Source organism: Hermetia illucens, chromosome 3 (genome assembly GCF_905115235.1).
Source record: "Hermetia illucens chromosome 3, iHerIll2.2.curated.20191125, whole genome shotgun sequence".
Classification (NCBI taxonomy): domain Eukaryota; kingdom Metazoa; phylum Arthropoda; class Insecta; order Diptera; family Stratiomyidae; genus Hermetia; species Hermetia illucens.
This window is the reverse complement of record NC_051851.1, coordinates 54,948,059-54,966,949: the sequence shown is the minus strand read 5'-3', so window position 1 is coordinate 54,966,949 and position 18,891 is coordinate 54,948,059. Positions and strand designations below refer to the sequence as shown.

General features: G+C 43.4%; 1 protein-coding gene across 12 annotated transcripts in view; it reads right to left on the bottom strand.

Annotated features, from left to right (window-relative positions):
- The window catches only part of LOC119651794 (protein lap4), a 460,994-nt gene that overhangs the window by 257,506 nt on the left and 184,597 nt on the right, over window positions 1–18,891 (bottom strand). For all 12 annotated transcript variants that reach the window (XR_005249491.1, XM_038055565.1, XM_038055563.1 and 9 more), the window contains 4 exons: window positions 7,027–7,250; window positions 6,737–6,937; window positions 1,168–1,271; window positions 935–1,104 (listed from right to left, as the gene is read on the bottom strand). Coding sequence is in view for 11 of the 12 variants with exons in the window: in XM_038055565.1 (XP_037911493.1) it covers window positions 935–1,104; window positions 1,168–1,271; window positions 6,737–6,937; window positions 7,027–7,250 (699 nt within the window). In the remaining variant the exon portion in view is untranslated. The remainder of the gene's footprint in view (window positions 1–934; window positions 1,105–1,167; window positions 1,272–6,736; window positions 6,938–7,026; window positions 7,251–18,891) is intronic.

Genomic DNA, 18,891 nt, shown 5'->3' with positions numbered 1-18,891 from the left:
TATCAATGACGACATACTTCGTGTAGTTGTAAAGATCATTTGTCAAAGCTTCATCTCCATGACCCCTATTCATTGATCATTTATGGTTGATATTTCGATCGATTTTTATTTTTGCTCTGAGTGCGCACTTGTCAGAGAAATCTAAATTAGGCAAACATTCGACTACTCAACCAATTTTCATAATTGCATTTTTCAACATTTCGAAAGTACTTCGCCAGCAAACTGGCAGACAATGAAGTCATATTTTCATTTAAAATCCCTATAAATCACTCCTAATGCAGTTTTATATTCTCTGCCATTGCAAATTTTTATACGCACTCACTATACGTACTCAGCCCCCGTCCATGGTCTCGCGTTCATCCGGTAACCTCATAAATTCATTGCACATTTAATGTCCTTGTTGCGCGCCATTCGGGAGCTCAGACCAAAGTGCATTTACTGGTGGGAATTGAATTTCCAATGAGTTCGAAGGATTCCAAATTGAAAACGAAAACTTCTCCATGAATTATTGAGATGGTTATTACGATTTTCAGAGCGCGGGTTCTCCAAAGAATGTAGTCATAAAATTAATTCGCTTACCTTTCCTCAAGGAGTAAAATCGTTTATTTGAAGTATTTTAAGTTTATTGAGTTTTGAAATTAGTTATAATTTAACTGTTTGGGAATTAGGGCACCGTAATCCCGTTCGTCTGTGGGAATATAAAATGGTATTGCCTTTAAGTTCCCTGAGCGATTCTTTGAAGTTGCTCGGTGGTACTTGGACAGTTATTGCTCCATTTCTGTTCAATATTCAGTGTCCACAATAAAGTTGAAATCCTTTGCAGTTTATTTTAAGAACAGAAAGATGTTTCCCTTCAGGAGTACGGAGCCATTTGGGGGGGGCGAACAGAATATCCTCTTCGGAGAGGTCTCTTAAAGTTTAATCATAGACTTACCGTTCTGTGACGTTTCTTTCTGCTCTGCAATTTCTTGAATAGGTGATGTAACAGGATTCAATTGTAGTTGCTTTTCTTGATTTTTCAAAGCATTCGCTAAAATTTCACTGGCTGCCTTATCAATGACACCATGCTGGACGCGTTTATTTTTCAGGTGATGTGGCGTATCTCTGTGGAAACAAGGTTTGTTATGAGCAAATGTCCTCGAGTTATCTCGATTTTCATTAATTTACCTTCTATGCAATTTCATTGGTCGGGTTTTAAAATCATCATCTTCTGGAGGTAATTCACCATCTTTTGCATCCATTGTGAAACCAACCCGCCGCTCATTATATTCCTGAATAATTTGAAAAAAAGTGTATGCTTAAATGTAAGAATAAATTATTTTAAAAAAAAACAAATACTATGAAGATGGAACCCTTTTTCATTAAGTTTATAATTTATCTAAAAGATTTGACAAGGACAATTTGGATTCTTTACTCAATCATGAATATTAACCCCAAGGCTCGTTACAGCAGTGAAGTCTATAAAATATCGAGCTACTTCCCATCAGGCGACCCTGGGATCCCCCAGAAATAAGTTCCAGTCTAGCATTGGTGAAATACTACTACTATTACTCCTTCTCAGCTGTAACGGCATTGCACAGACCGATATTTGTGGAAGCGAATACATAAACTGGAGAGGTGAGCACCTTCTTGAATTACTCGTATTGTGAAAGGAAAAATGGATAGCTTCAATGTGAATGGCTGTACGACACAGCAGCGTCTCACGGGGTTGGTGAGGAAAGTGCAGGAACTTTGCAATCTTGCAGATTACTCATTGAGGAAGCTATCCCCACACCTGGCAGCTAGCGGGAGTCGTCTGACTTGGTGACTGGGTTGGGCTCCTATAATGGGTGGTCGTGGGGCGGTTCGACGTCTAGGCGCCACGACAGCCAGGAGCATTGCTCGAACTGCTGCAGCTGTTTCGCCACAATCTGTAGCGGCCAATTCAACAGATTTGCGTAGACAGCGGATGAAGTGAACTGAGGAAATGAACCTCTTCGCCATCCGTTCCTATTACGAAATAACGGCGGGGGCGGGTACAACATCTTACCGCCCCTTGTTGCACCAGGGATTCGTCAAGCGTTTCCCGCAATTCACGCACTCAACTGTGCAACGAGTCGCAGACCAGCACCGCTTAATTACTTGCACCGTGTTCGACTTGAGTTCATCGCGGAAACTGGTGACAAAGAATCGATGGGGGCAGATGCGGCATCAACAACACCACGCCGCACTGCAAGCATCAGTTTCAGTACTCGCCGAAGCACTCTTCTCCGTCCAGCTAAGGTTTCCGCTGAAGTTTGGGACGAATTCCAAAGGGCGTGTATAGAATTCTCGGAAATGGATCCTTTGTATAGACAATGTATTCCCCTCTATGCATCTCCAGCAACTCCGAGAATTCTATCTCAAATCAATGATGAGATTGCTTCTCGACTGATATGTCGCTGCTGCAACTACAATCACTGGTGTATTGTGGTGTAGTTGTGGCTGTCAGATTGCACGGTCAGAAGATTCGCTTTTGTGTTATTGGTTTGAGAGACCAAAGAGATCTACCATTGAAAATTCGTCTGGAACGTCGGCGGGACTCACTAAGGCAGGACATTTCTAGGCTGATTCAAATCAGCACTGCCAATGCCAACAGACGGATGAGAAATAAAGGGTTTACAGAAATTATGCCATCCCCCGTGAGACACCCGTAGTTCAAATTCTGGGCAGAAACTTTCTGTCGTATGCAGTTGGGTCAGGGGGTTTTAAAAAGCAACTCATTATCGACTCGGTAGTTGTAGAACAAGCAACTAGAGGCCACGGGAACCTCTTTAGTTGCTATATCGATTATGCCAATGCTTTCGGTAGCGTCCCGCATACCTGGCTAATCGATGTCCTACATCTGAATCACATTGATCCGAAACTAATAATGTTTTTGGCGACAGTCATGGAAGGGTGGCGTACCACCTTCTCAGTGCGTAGATCTGAGGGTGCTAATACCTCAGAGCCCATCCATAAAATGAGAGGCATCTTCCAGGGGGATTCATTGAGTCTCCTTTGGTTTCATGGCTACTGAATGATGACAGAGGGCATGGTTTTGCAATAAAGTATGGCCTACGTGCTAAGTGCGAACTAACACACTTGCTGGCATCAAGTTGTATGCTGGTACGACCGTCTTAGAAGTCTGTTGCGTTCAGCTGTGATATTCGGATGGAGTTTGGATTAGACATCCGCAAAGGTCATCACGAGCCGCATGCCGGACATAGCATTGGTAAACTCCACATCGAAGCTATGACCGAGACAGATTTCTACAAGGAACCCATGTTCGAGGTTGCGATCTAAAGCTGGTCCTGAAATCGCATCTCTCAGGGAAGAATAAAATAAGCGCATTGAATGTATTCGGCGGATACGGACTACTATGTCCAAATTCCGAATGCATCATCCAAACTCTGCCGTGGAGCGGATGAACCTGCCTCGTCACATCGGAGGTAAGGGCATGGCTGATCTAGCGGCACAACATCATCGCCAAGTCGACTCGCTGTGCGCTTATTTTTATAGCAAAGGGCAGGCGAGTCCCTTGTATGCGGCTATCTATAAGCCAGACTGTGGACTGACTCCACTTAACTTGAATTATCGATCTTTCAATCCTCTGAGTGCGGTGAAGTTGGACCAAGAGCAGATCGATGAATGGAAGTCGAAGGCAATGCACGGTAAAACTCATGATAAAAATGGTGGAGAACGACCAAGGCATTTCTAGTTGCACTGCTATGGCGTCGATGCCATACACGAAGAGGCATAATGCTGAGCGTCAGATGATTCATCGAAACCTTGCATACAAGCATAGGTTGATCACAGGAACATGTCCGGTTTACCGATATGAGCCACAAGCTGTACTTGATAGTTCTACTTACAGCATGTATTGGAACCGAGAAGTTCTAACTGATCGCCATATTTCACAAAACAAGACGGGTCGCTCCGCGTATATTATTTATATTGCTATCCCCCATAATAGCAACATCGAACGGAAATACGTGGAGAAGAAGGTGAACTATGAGCCATTAGCTCGAGAAATCAAAGAAATTTGGCGCCTCGAGCAGGTGGTTGTAGTTCCCATAATATTTTCAGCTACAGGTATTGTACCTAAATCCCTCACGGTTTCCCTTGATGTCCTGGGACTTTCACACAGTCTGATTCAAACCATGCAGAAATACACCATTCTGCATACGTGCTCGATGTTTCGGGGAGTATGATTTACAAGTCGATACAGTGGCACTCAGCACATACTACGACATGGAGCGACAAAATCGAACTTGACAGAGCAGTCAGGGAGTAACAAAAACTTCAAGCACTATCTTGTGTACCAATGGAGCTATGAAAACATACTCAATGGCATCCCTGAAGTTACTTCTGTGATTGACTCCTCTTCATCTTCATAAACAGATGCAGTTGAAAATGGTAGAATGGTCGGGATTTTAGCGGGATGGAGAGCTGCCTAAACCGAACGAAAATTGATTTTCTTTCTAGGAGGCAAAGGATTACGAAAATATTCTATCGCCAAAAAATGATTACATGGTATTCCGATAGATTTCCCACAGTAGACCGATTCGACGCAAGGATCGTTGACCTAAGAAAAAAGTACTTTGAACTGATGGCTAAATATGCCAGTGTATTTTAGACGGACATATACGCAATTAAAAAATGTGCTTACTTTAACCTGCAAAGGAACTGTAGGGGCAGCCTATCAAGGCATTCCGATCAAACCCTTTAATCTAGATTGGTGTAAGGATGCTTTGATGAAGTAAATACGCTTGGCTCGTACAATAAGGCCTTCAAATTCCAGGCCACTTGAGTTAGAGAACAATGAGGCACTGCGAAATAGGAAGGTAGCTCATGAACATGACACTCAGGAAAAACAGAATAACGACTAAAAGAACTAGCGTGAAGCTTCCAGAAATGGAACAACCTCGGGGTTTTATGTAAAAATATGAACTAAACCATTCGCACAAATGACTGAAGCTCACGAATACAAGGACTAACGGTTTCGTTCAAAGTACAGGCAACTCATCAGATGCTGCCTCATCTCTGCCCTGGGAGCAACGTGACCGTAAGTGGCAACAGGTGGAAAAAGCTCCTTTATATAATCGCAAAAATATGACAAGGATGAGAATTATACCCAAAATTAAACCGTCAATAGTTTAAGTTAAAGCTAGATTGTTGTTTAGGATATGAGGGATCCTAAATCCACTTCCACATGATGTAGGACCGGACCAAATGGAGAGCAACTTACTCCCATGAAACCGTTAGTCCTTGTTTTTGAATGATTGGGTGCTATGCCTCAAACGAGGGGGCCGTAGACCAAAAACGTGGGAGAAAGTTGTTCTCCATTTGGTCAGATCCTACATCATGCAGATATGGACTTAGGATCCATCATATCCCAAACAATAATTTCACGAAGACGTTATCGAGCTGTTCGATATGCTGCGGCGGAGCGAACCTCGATATCTTCTGCATAATCCTGTCAGCACCGAGCAATGATCGCGCTCGGCAGACTTCCGCTCACGCATTCGTTGTCTAAATGCCGAAGTGTACGAGTAAATTCCAACAATACTACAACTAATAATTACACTTTACCCTACCATTGTCATGTACCCATCATATATCCGAGCAAGGTGTTGTCAGAGGCCACCTCGGCGTTCAGATCACCCATCACGATCACAATTTCCCCCTTAGCAAATCTCCCCTGAAATACATGTAATTACGCGTAGAAAGCATCCTTCTCCACTACATCGGAAATCTCCGTTGGTGCATGACATTGAACAATTGTGATACTCCTGAACCTGGACTAGAATCTTGCAGTTAGAAGTCAAAAACCGGCTCCCAGGTTAAGAGGGCGCGTCTTGCGTAGCCGTCAGAAGCAACCCGACACCGAATTCGCATCTGCGACCACTTGGCTTTCCGAAGTACAAAAGCACGTTGCCATTGGTGTAGCAAAAGGAGCAAGGGAGAAGCCTCCAGTGTTATCATCTTACTTCGCTTGGGCCCAGAATGTTCAGCTTATATTGTTGGCATTCCCGCTCAAGATGGAGAAAGGGAGCATTATGAGAATCCTAGATACCATTGTCGAGGAACGTGCACACATTCCAGAAACCAATCTTAGTCCGTTTTCGACAGCCAAAGGCGAAAGTCGTGAGGCCAGTCTTTATCCGAGGCGTTGTTGACGTTTCGGTAGCTATGAAGTTTCAGAATTTGCAAGTTGCGAAAAATTTCATCGTAACTTGAACTGATTATCAATCACGGATAAAGTTGAAATTGTGGCTCCAGGATTTACTTGCTGGATCCATTGTAAATAATTTATTGTGTTCTACTGTAGCTGATTTCCTAGGTAGGGATTACTGTACTGAGATTGGTAGTATTTTCTTTGCCGCAGATAGCAATTCTATCCATAAATAGCGAATATTTAAAATAATAGTGAAAAATTTAATTTAGGTAATATAATGTGTGTTTAGTGTAGATAGATTCAAATTTAGCAACTAAAACATAGTTAACGGTTCGCTAGATATACGTTTTTTGTACTATTTTCAATAAGTTCTTGCCTATACTTAATTTTGAAGAGATTTTAGCGACCTCCAAGATCTATTATTAGGCGAAAGAAAATTTAAATGAACTACAGAGATCGAGGAAGAATTGGACCATAAGTATCTTTCAGTTCGCATCTGTTTACCTTTAGATAATAAGATTCTAGTCCTTATTTTCAAGCAATTCATCCAATACTCACATATTCTTCCAATTCAGCATCCACATCGGTGGTGTTTTGTGCTACTGGATTTGGTTCGAACTCGTGGGTCTCTTGTGTCTCGACTATCGTTACAGCAGTTGGTGTCGGTGGCGGAAGGAATGGCTCGGTTTGTGCTTCAGCTAAGTTCTCCATCGTTGTGGAATTCATCTCGTGCTTGGTCGAAGAGGGTTTAGACGAGCTCTGCAATATCGACAGAAAGTGGACAGTGAGTCAATGCCGTGTATCTCCATAGCAAGAAAATAATCCCGACAGTGGTTCGAAACACTTACCTCTTCGGACAATGTATCCAGATTTCCACTGTCGTCCCGTTTGCTACGCTCCTTGGCAAATAATTTGTGCGCTTTGGCCTTAAGCTCTTTTGGATGGGGCGTGTTTTGTCGGACGAAGTGTGTATCTTTCTCGTTGGTAGATTCCTCGGAAAATTTAACGGAATGTGTACGTGAGGCTTCCCGCTCCTCCCAACCATCGGAATCGGATTCGTGTTCGCGAATAGCTGGAAAAAATGGTTGGAAAAATTCTAATTAAATCGAGAGAAATTAAGTTCTGATTTCTTTTAATCATGCTAAATATATCTTTGTACGAATAAAAATGCGGTTATTCATTATGAAGACTAATCTCGCACGATGCTTTTCTCGTTATTGCTAACAACAACGATTTGTTTTAATGCAAACGCTATTTGCTCAGTTTTTAATTATTTGATTAGAACTAGACGACAAACTATGGATAAACTCATCATTTTTCAGAAAAAAACTAAACCAGGGAACAAGGATAACTTTCTATAAGAGTTTCCAATTTCAGACCTATCTAGAAAGGAATATCTGGATAACCCACATGCTCTGAGAACTTGAAAGATAGTTTTCATTATCAAGAAAAAAGTATCCAATTTAATGGACTGAAGGACATATTCGAGCAATTGGAATGTCTAAGGAAGAAACTAAGCAGGACTTTAGATAAATACTGACACAAATATAGACATCTTTTGAGGCTAACTTAAAAATATATTTATGCAATTCCTTTCCTATGAATGATAACTTTCCAAATACTGAAATCCGTTCGAATATAGAAAGTGAACAACCATTCGGCCTGAAACAAACTAACTTGATTTCTTCAATTGTCATCCAATTTCCTATTTTGATTATAAAGAGTGTTTTTTTCTTGGGAGGGCGGGGGGGTGCATTTACGCACACAGTGTTGAACTCCCGGTTCAGTGCTAAACACCTCCCCATCGTCAGAGAGCTAGCCTGGAACCGTTTGTCACATTACTTCGGGCTAGTCCCCGAACTCTGCCGCCTTGCAGAGCCTTCAAATCAGGGAATTCCTTTCACCAACAGGAGGGGAGAGGAGGAAGGGAATTGTGAATTCAAGGAACCCCCTGCCATCCGGCTCCTCCTCCGGTGGAGCTCTATCTTCTTAGCAACGAGAAGGACCTGAACGCAATAGGCAACACGGCTCCACCTACCAGTACTCCTCAGCATCTCTTCGGCAATGTTGTCTGGAGAGAGATCCCCTGTGTTTAAATAGAGCTGCTGACGAACCCCATCCTACCTTCCACGAGAAAAAAAAAGCGTGATGGTCGTCGTCCACAACTCCATTGCAAAACACACAATCCGGAGATCGCACCTTTCCAATCTTGTGCAGGCAAGACTGAAAACCGCCATGCCTACCTAAAAATTAGGTAAGGTAATAGTCAGCCTCACCATGCTTTCGATTCAGCCACGCACCTAACTTGCCGATGAGCCGCGCAGTCCATCTACCTCTAGTTTCATTTTGCCAAGAGAGCGTCTAGAATGGGTTGCCATTCTTCACGAACAACAACCTCCCTTGGTTCATCGCCCTTGCGCTTGTATATGCCTTGACGCTCCTTAGCAAGAAGGGCAACGGGGATCGCTCCCGCGATCATCATCACGGCCGGTTCAGAGGCAGTGCCGTACGCAGATGCCACCCGCAAAGCTCCCCGTTCACGATATACCTCCTTGCCAAGAGCGTCAGCCCATACCTCTGCGCCGTAGAGCAGGACAGGCTGCGTTGAACTCATCAGGAGACGTCGCCTGCTAGACGTAGGACCTCCAATGTTTGCCATTCCCCTACTTAACACCGAAACTCCAGCTGCAGCCATGTTCGCCGCTGCTTTGATTTGCTCAAGAAAGCTCATCTTTGAGTCAAGAGTCAGCCCGAGGTATTTTAACGCTGGTTTTGATTCGATTATCGACTCGCCGAACGATATGGGACGCAGGGAGCGGAATTCTCTTTTTAGTCAGGATAACTACTTCGGTTTTTTCCAGTACAAGGTTGAAACCATGAGTAGTCATCCATCCCCTTACCCGTCGCATCAATATGCCAAATCTGCTTTGCGTTTGTTCGACAGGGCGTCCAGCAAAAAGCGCTGCGACATCATCTGCATAGCCGATCAGACGCAACTCTTCTACCATGTCGGTTTAAGTAGACTATCATAGGTAGCGTTCCAGAGGTCCGGCCCTAGGATGGATCCCTGTACTCTTTCTGGCAAGCGTTGAATGGGCCGAGCAGTAAGTCTGGCCGGTGTTGGAATACCAGTTTGTACACCTCTTCTGGAATACCATCGGGTCCAGGCGCCTTCCTGCTTTTCATAGAGAGGACTGCCTATTCCAACTCTTTTATAGAGAACAGTGGACAGTTCTCTGCGCTCTCCGCGCCGACATCATCATCCCATACGAGGTGCGCAGGGAATAGTGCCCTTACAATGCGGTCGATCTGCTCGGTCTTAAGTGAATAGGATTTCCGCAGAGCCCCGACTTTTCAGGTTACTAGTTTGTAACCGAGTCCCTACGGGTCCCCATTCACCTTGTCGCCCAGATTCTGCCAGCAGCGAGCTTTGCTCTTGTTTATTGCACTGCGGAATCACCTTTTCGCTGATTTGTACTCCGTCACCATGGTACATGGATTTTCTTCGCGAATTGCAAGAAGTAAACAAACCAGTTAACTCCGCCGTAGCCTGTCCCAAGCCATGGTTGAGAAAGGAGGAGAGAGGGACAGCTGTAGCCTGAATGGCTGAGTTACACGTAAGCTTCTCAGGTGAGTAGGGTGTCGCGAACTACGGAGCCAGACCTGCAACATAGTTATGTGAACTTTGGCATGCTTCGAACCACCTGAAGCAGCTATCACCGAGACCACCCCTGGATAGTGTTTTGTGATGGGCCGACAACCCATCCATGTAAAAACTACTCCATGTCAAGAAACCTGGAACATTTGCTTCGGATCGGATTTTTGAAAGTGACAAACCATTGGGTCACAAGAAGTTTGGGGTTGCATTTATAGTGAGCAAACAGCTCAAGCCGCACATTACCGACTTCAAATTTATCAACAAAAAGCTCTTGCGATCCGCGTCATGACTCGTTTTTTCAACCTCTGGCTCATCAACGTGCACGCCCCGACTGAAGTCAAGGAAGATGCAGTGAAAGAGCATGGAACCTGGAGACACTGTTTGGCTCACTCCCAGCAAACGAAGTCAAAATACTGTTGGGAGATTTTAATGCGAAAATCGTAAACGAAAACTAGCATCGGGGAACCACTGGAAGATAGCCTCCATGAGGACTGCAATCATAACGGTCAACGATTAACTGATTTCGCTAGCAGTAAAAATCTTATCATAAGCTCCACAAACTTCCGGCACCAGCGCATTCACACACAGAACTGGAAGTCACCAGATGCATATACCGTCAACCAAATTGACGATGTCCTCATTGGTAAGAGATGGGCGTCCAGTGTACAATCCTATCGAGAAACAAATTGCGATTCGGGCCATTACTTGATAAGGGCAACATATCGGTGCAAAATCTCCTCAGTGCATCAATCGTAAATCAACCCTACCAAAATCTTCGCGGCTTATAACCTCCTAAGCGATGCAGCAGTGCAGGCATATATAACCGCCGTGAAGGAAAAACTATCACCTACGCGACATGACATCAGCAATACAGATGTACAAAGGTTCTGGAGAGAAGGATCAAGGAAGTCGTAGAGAAGGTCTTGGGATACAAATCCCAGCGAACGCGAATTGACTAGTTTGACAATGAATGCAGAATATCACTCGACGCAGAGAACGAAGCCTACAGACAATACATCCAACGTGCAACCAAAGCCAAAAAAGAAAAGTATGACGAGCTACGGCGAATTTCGAATAGAATAATTAGACGTAAGAAACGGAATCATTTTGACGAGCAGTTGCTGAACATTAATGAAAACCTAGCTAAAAGACCAGGCAAGGATACAGAACCAGGACTAGCCTCTGCAAGGACAAAGATGGAAACATAATCACCGATGGACATCCTATTTTGAAGACTTTCTGAATCCGACACCAGGCGCCCTCATAAAAGTAGCCCAAGTCGATGGTGGTATTGATGATCCTGGCCCCATTACACATCCTCTGATAGCAGAAGAAGTTGATTTCGCCGTGCGGTCACTAAAGTCAAACAGCCAGGCGCGAACGAGATCCCAGCCGAACTGTCAAAATCTAGTGGAACAAATTTACTAATTGCGATACACCAACTACTGCTGCGAATCTGGGAGGACGAGGAGATCCCAGACAACTGGCGCAGGTGCATTATCTGTCCGATTCACAAAAAGAGAAATCGATTGAATTGTAAAAAGTACAGAGGTCTGTCGTCCTATAAAATACTGACGAAAATTCTAGAGAATAGAGTAAGACCATATGCCGAACGACTCATTGGCGAGCACCAAGGCGATTTCAAGCGGGGTCGTTACACAACCGACCAGCTTTTTACTGTTAAACTAATTTTGAAAAAGTGTCAGGAATATAACGTTGACGTGTACCAAATCTTTGACGAGGCGTACTACAGTATAGATCATGGAGTACTATACAACATAATGCTGCAATTTGGTATACCAGCTAAACTACTACTACTGACGAAGATGACTATGACAAACTGAATACCATGGGTCAGGATCCAGAGCAAATATATACTGATTTGAAGCAGGGCGACAAACTGGCGCCGATGCTCTTCAACCTAGCACTCAAATACGTTACTCATTAAGTCGACACAATTGTTAGCGTATCCAGATGACATCAACATCACGTCCCGAGAACTATCCGACGCAGAGGAATTTCTGCATACTCTTGACACTGTTGCGAAAGAAGTTGGACTACGTATCAATGAGGACAAAAAGGGAAATAATGATGCAATCAAGAAAAGGACGCCATCTCATTCGAGCATCATATATCTGGATAGCAACCTATTAAAGGACGCCAATGAGACTGACAAGCTCAAGCGACGGATGCAGCTAGCGAGTAAGATTTTTTTTTCGGTCTTTCCCATAATGAAATTAAAACATGTGCACAGAAATACGAAGCTCCGCGTATACAAAACCATGGTACGAACAGTGCTATGCTATGAGGGCGAAACCTGGATCCTAACCCAAGCCTCCGAAAATTTGCTAAACACATTCGAAGGGAAAATCCTTAAGCGGTCTGAAAGACAATGTCACACGGATCCGAAGAACGCAGAAAGGAGAATTACTCCTCGAGCTTCGGAAGACTCAGGACGAAAGGACGCTCAACTACCAGAACTTGGTTGGTAGATCCTTGGATGAGGAGGTTACGATGAGACAGTTAATCCACGAAATAACTGTGGAGTATAGGGACCTTGACGAGATCACGACGAAGGAGGACATATAGAGAAAACTGGTGCGGCAATTTCAAATTGCAGACGACAATGTCGATGCAATAAAGAATTTGCGGAAAGCATACAGTGGCACGCAAACGGCAATCATTAGCTTGCCAGCTGTTTGGGCAAACAAGCTGCTGGAAGCTGGCAAGTCAAGATCGAATAGATTGTCTGTAGGATTCGGAAGAAAATATCTTCTGCTATGTGTTTTAATTGTCTGGAGTACGGTCACATAGCCAGATCTTGCACAAGCGAGCACGATAAGTCTGACCGGTGCAGGCGGCCAAAAAAGGACACCTGGCACGAAATTTTGAAAAAGACCCTTAATGCATGTATTGCAAAGATGTAGGATCACGCCGCAGGAAGCGGAAAATGTCCGTTGTCTAGGAGGAAATCAAAAGCAAGGAGTAAATGAGTTTTATTTAGATAAATCTCAACCATTATGAGGCCGCACATGATCTTTTGAGCCAGTCAATCCAAGAACGCGATGTGGATGTGGCGATTATGAGCGAACCATACAGAGGAAAATATAAAGCGGTATAGGCCACCGACAAAAATGGAAAGTGCGCAGTTTGGACGACAGGACGAAACCCGTTCGAAAAAATAACCGCAATGCCTGGTAATGCGTTCGTAACAGCTAAAACTAACGATATTCATGTCTATGGTTGTTAAGCTCCCCCAAGTGCAACAAGCGTGGAACATGAGCGAATTTACATGAACTGGCCTTAAACGCAAGTGTACGATCCCCAATTGTCATCGCGGGAGATCCAATACATGGTCTACCGAGTGTGGAGGCAAGGTTTCTAATAACAGGGGGCTCATATTGCTGGAAGCTTTTTTTCACTGGACATTGTTCTTGCTAATATCGGAAGTACCTACACCTTCCCTTCAGTGGTATAAATTACCTTCGTAAGCAGTTCCTTGATGAGAGACATTACCTGACGAGTTAGTGAACACTACACGCATAGGTGGTGTTCAAAGATGTTTGAGGCGGAAATATTCACTGAGATATTTAAGGATAGTTCCACACTAACAGGTGCAACGAGTAAGAAGAGCAAATTTTCAGAAACATGGTCGCAGCCTGTCGTGCCTATATGCCAAGGGGCAGAAATAACACTCACAAATTACCGAAACCGCGCATTATATGCAAAAGGGTACTCCCTATTGTAGAGGAAGCAGGAGGCATGTCCACACAACAATACGGTTTTTGTGCCGGCCGATCAAGGGTCAATCAAAACAGTAGTCAATCTGGCAGAGGAAGAAATTGCAGATATAAGATTCCAGAGCGGTACCAAAAAATATTGTGCAATCGTCTCCTCGACGTGAGGAATGCTTTCAACTCAGTGCAACGGCAGCATATATCATAGTAAGATCCTTAAACCAGCTAAATGTTCCCTCGTATATTCAGCGAATCATAAGGAATTATTTCGTGGATAGAAAGCCCATCTATGACACCGACGTAGTTGAATATTTGATAACCGGCAGAGTGACTCAAGGATAAGTGCTGAGCCCACCATTCTAGAACGTGATGTATGACCATGTGCTGCAATTGTTGTAGTAGACTATATACCTGGAGGATCTTATCTGAGCATGTGAGACATCGGTTAGGCTAATCAAAAATTGGTTGATATCCCCTGGATTAGATTTGGCGGAACACAAAATTGAGGCTATACTGGTCAGCTGTAAACTGAAAGAAATTCTACGATTTCGTGAGGGACAGGCATGTGATAGAATCCAAGCCTTTCATCAAATACCTCGGCGTTATGCTAGATCATCGATTGACCTTCAGGGAAAACTTGAGCTACGCGGGCAAGAAAGCAATGAAAGTTGTAAGTGTGTTAACTGGCATGATGCTCAATATTGGAGGACCCTGTGACCCTGGCTATTGCTAGCCAGAGTGTGTTCATCCATTTTGCTGTATGCAGCGCCAGTTTGGACAAAACCCTTAGGGGGTTCAGGCGTATAGGAGAAAATTATCTTCAGTATATCGTCTGAGTAACTCCGCCATGCTATTAACATAGTATGCTGGTCCCAAGCCCAGGTAAAGAAGGAGGGTTTGAAGCAACGTACTATGTACTATCCTCAGTAAAACAAAAATGAAATGGTAAGATCAGGGAAAGAGATAAATAGAGTATAGGTAGAGTTATTCTACTATGCTAAATCCTACCTGATCTCTCTTGGTGACAGGCCCCGCGACAGGTCGACCAAGGAAATGCATACAATGTCGTTACAAACATGAAGGGTATATCGTCTGAATGCGTTAAGAGTCGCTAGCGCACTCCGAACAACGTCAGACGAAGCAGCTGTCGTAGTCGCGGGAATGGGATTCATTAATATTTTGGCTGAGGAGATGCAAACACTGCATAATTGGATAGACGACGAGAAGAAAGAGCGCGCACAACCAGGCTGTGGCAGGAACGTTGGGATAATTCTCACAAGGGAAGGCGGACGTACATGCTGATTCGAAATATCCTCCAGCTTTAGATTAAGTGCAACCGTGGAGATGTCCACTAACACTTGACCCAATTTTTAACTGGATATGGTGGATCCCGCCGGTATTTACATTGTTTTGGAAATGACGATTCTTCTGTCCTGAGTGTATAAACGAATACGAGGGCACGGAGCACATACTCTTCGAATGTCCAAAATTTGCAAATGAGAGGGAACAGCTTCAACTTCTTTTGACAAGACCCTTACAAGTGGAGACGATCATTCCGCAAATGCTCAAATCCCAAGAAGTGTGGGATGCAGTTAATGACACCATAAGCTGTATTCAGAAGGAGCTTCGAAGGTTAGCGCGCTTATGAAAATGCGGCAGGGAGGGAACAACTCTCACCGTAGGAGTCAGTCGATAGGGATTTAACCCGCCCTATGATGTAATGTCTCTAGATCTCTAGTCTCTAGTCACTGGGGCATAGCGAGTGAGGAGGGGTGGCTTTAGTGGGTTAAAGTCCCACACTGTGGCTTTCGATGCTTTCCACCTCTATAAACAAAAAAAATGTTTAGTTTCACACAAAACCTTAAAACCGCACCCGATATAGATACGTAATAATATGCATCACCACTGATAAATAATAGTTGTTTCTAAATAATTGCTTCAATATGACTGTTCCGAAAAAAGCTTCGTTTCAGCCCCATAATTTTTGATAGGCGTACAGGGTACTGAAAAACTGCTATGCCGGATCGCAGCTACCTAAACTAATGCAACACAAGCTCAATATGTAGACAGTCCACTAACCTATCCTTGATAAAATTTATGCAATAATTGGATGCGCATTGCAAAGACAAGATGATATATTTCGTTTCTCGTCCCCCAAAAATGGATTCCATCAACTACAAAACTTTATTGCAATTACATTTTCACTGTGATATAATTCTAAACCGTTTGACATGAAAAACTATTCCGATTACTATGCACCATATTGCAATCACATCTTCAAGTAGAAATTGCTATAAATTTTCTTTCACCCGGAGAAAATGTATGTTTTAATGAAATGAAGGAACTACTGAAAATCCTTGCTTGCACTACAGAAAAACAAAGCTGGGAGCTTATCACATCCTCCACTTGCTACAGAGCACAGCTGACATAGAATAGAACTTCGACTGCACAAAGTTTCCTCTCATTTATTGCCCGACTTCATGCCGGAAAGGATATGCAAGAAACAGCTTAAAATTTTTAAGAAAAACGATAATACGGCTTTGAGAAGCACACTCCAAGTTTGTCCTGAGTTTGTGTGTTGCACGTTGATTATGAATCCAGCAGCTTACCCTAGACAAGTGAGCCATTGGAGCTATGAATATTGAAAACTTAAAACAAGCAACCCTTGCACTTGCAGAAAGTTTTATCTTGCTATTTTACGACCAAGCTATTGGGTTTTAAGATAATCTGTCTAACTGACTTGCCGGGACTCTGTTGAACTTTCCGAAACAACAATATTACATCATTGATTTTTCTTCTGTGAAAATCCCCAAACAGAGCTTCTGTGTTCTCAACTTTCTCCTCAAAGAAAACCGAAGTTTGGTTTCATGGTTGATTGCATTCCGGCAAAATGCACGGTGCTGGTACCGCTGGTTATTTGTTTGTGGTCAGCATGTGATAATTAGTACATAACGCCGAGTGCACTTTAATTAACTCGTTTCCAAGCCAAGTGCTACACAATGGGTGCTAGCAATATGTGTGTCCTCTTATGGGATTGCTTGGTGGGTTAGCATACATTCCGGGTAAATCAATGCTCACCTCTTTGTGCTATTCTGAGCGAAAGAATTCGCATAGTCAGATTCTAACTTTAATTCGCCTCTGCGTTTTAAATTAAATTGAACGATAAATATAGATTACAGTAATATTACATAATAATCCGGATAGGCTCTGCTCACAAGAAAATATAAGCCCACTCATTTGAAATCTTTATTGTTGCAAAATAGTTTCATGAAGGCCAGATAGTTTGAAATAGTCTTGAGAGTGGACATTTTCGGCATTCAGGAGTGCACAACAAGACATTTTTGATTTGTTTTGATCTTTAGTTGCGAATTCTGTGAATTAAATACTATATCTGCCCACATCTTATTGTACGCTTGCTTATACATTTTGAATAATGTCTGAATTGTTTCCCGATGACTAACTCTATTCAAACTTGATGGAATTCAATCAACAATTGTGCGGATAGCGCATTCTCCTTCTTCAGGAACAATGAGCAAAAGAATTACATCTTTCCGACGTTTAAAATGAGCAACTAAAAATTGAAATTATTGTATGCAATATTGTGAGGCGCTGAAATGATGATAAAATATTATTCATTTCTTGGACAAGAATAAAGATTGAACATGATATTCCCAATAAGAAATTGTCCTCTTCTAGAAATAACATTACGGATTTACTCCCGGAGATAAGAAGTTATCAAAGATGAGCTTTTCTGAGCAAATCAGAGCAGCAGCGAACAGGGCTGCGGCTGGAGTTTCGGCGCTAAGTAGGCTAATGGGAAACATTGGGGATCCTACGTCTAGCAGGCGACGTCTCCTGGTGAGTTCAACGCAGTCTGTCCTGCTCTACGGAGCAGAGGTATGGGCTGACGCTCTTGGCAAGGAGGTATCGTAAGCGTTTTGCGCAAGTACAGAGACGGGGATCTTCGCGGGTGGCGTCTGCGTACCGCACTGTCTCTGAACTGGCCGTGATGGTGATCGCGCCCTTCTTGCTAAGGAGCGTCAAGCCATATACAAGCGCAAGGGAGATGAACAAAGAGAGGTTGTTGCTCGTGAGGAACGGCAACGCATTCTAGACGAGTGGCAGCTCTCTTGGCAAAATAAAACTAGAGCGGTGCGTGACTGAATCGGAAGCATGGTGAAACTGACTATTTCCTTACCTGATTTTTATGTGGGCATGGAAGTTTTCAGTCTTGCCTGCACAACTAACAATTCCCTTCCTCCTCTCCCTTCCCGTTGGTGAAAGGAATTCCCTGATTTGAAGGCAAGGCGGGAGAGTTCGGGGACTAGCCCGAAGTAATGTGACAAACGGTTCCAGGCTAGCTCTCTGACGATGGGGAGGTGTTTAGTTGGTAGTCCGACGATGTACCGAGTCGGGAGTCCAACACTGTGTGCGTAAATGCATTCACCTACCCTAAAAAAAACAGTTTCTAGGTTGGATTGCAAAAGAGCACAATCCAACGGAGACGAAACAGAGACCAATAATTTAAGGTTATTTACATAAAGCAAACACAAGGAGAATAGGGGGAGATCATTAATAGAAATTAAGAATCGTAGGGCACTTTGTTGTAATATTCGTGCCTTGCGGCATATACAACATTTCAATCGCCTTATTACTTTGCTAATATGCAGCATTTCTTCTCACCTTTAGCTGTGCTCCTCCGAATTTCCATATTCCCATCCCGACATTCACTTATATTAAATTCCTAGAATGATTGTGTTTTGTTTACAAAAAACCAACCACCTTTTACCCTCCCACAAAACTCTAAAAATCATTTGCATTTAAATATTTGAAATTTTAACATAAAAACCTTCTAATTATTGGGAAATGATCGTTGATCTTTTGCTTGCACATACGCTTACTCATGCTGCATATTATTATACGCAATCCCAAAGCTTTGTTTCTGGCTCCGGGAATGGTATTTGGTGGTTGCAACAGGCATACGACTCATGAAATCTTAAGGGAGTTTTCGCTGTTGCCACCGCCATCATTAAATTTGACGTGCAAGATTGAAGTCAACTAAGCAAAAATTAGCGGAGCGACTGAGGAAGGTGGGCCGGTGAACAATTGGACTCGAGGAATTTTTTAAAAGCCGTTATCGAGAGAATACGCGCCAGGACTTCGAAAGATATCATCATCATCAACGGCGCAACAACCGGTATCCGGTCTAGGCCTCCAGACATCCCGGTTTTGCGCCGAGGTCCACCAATTCGATATCCCTAAAAGCTGTCTGGCGTCCTGACCTACGCCAGCGCTCCATCTTAGGCAGGGTCTGCCTC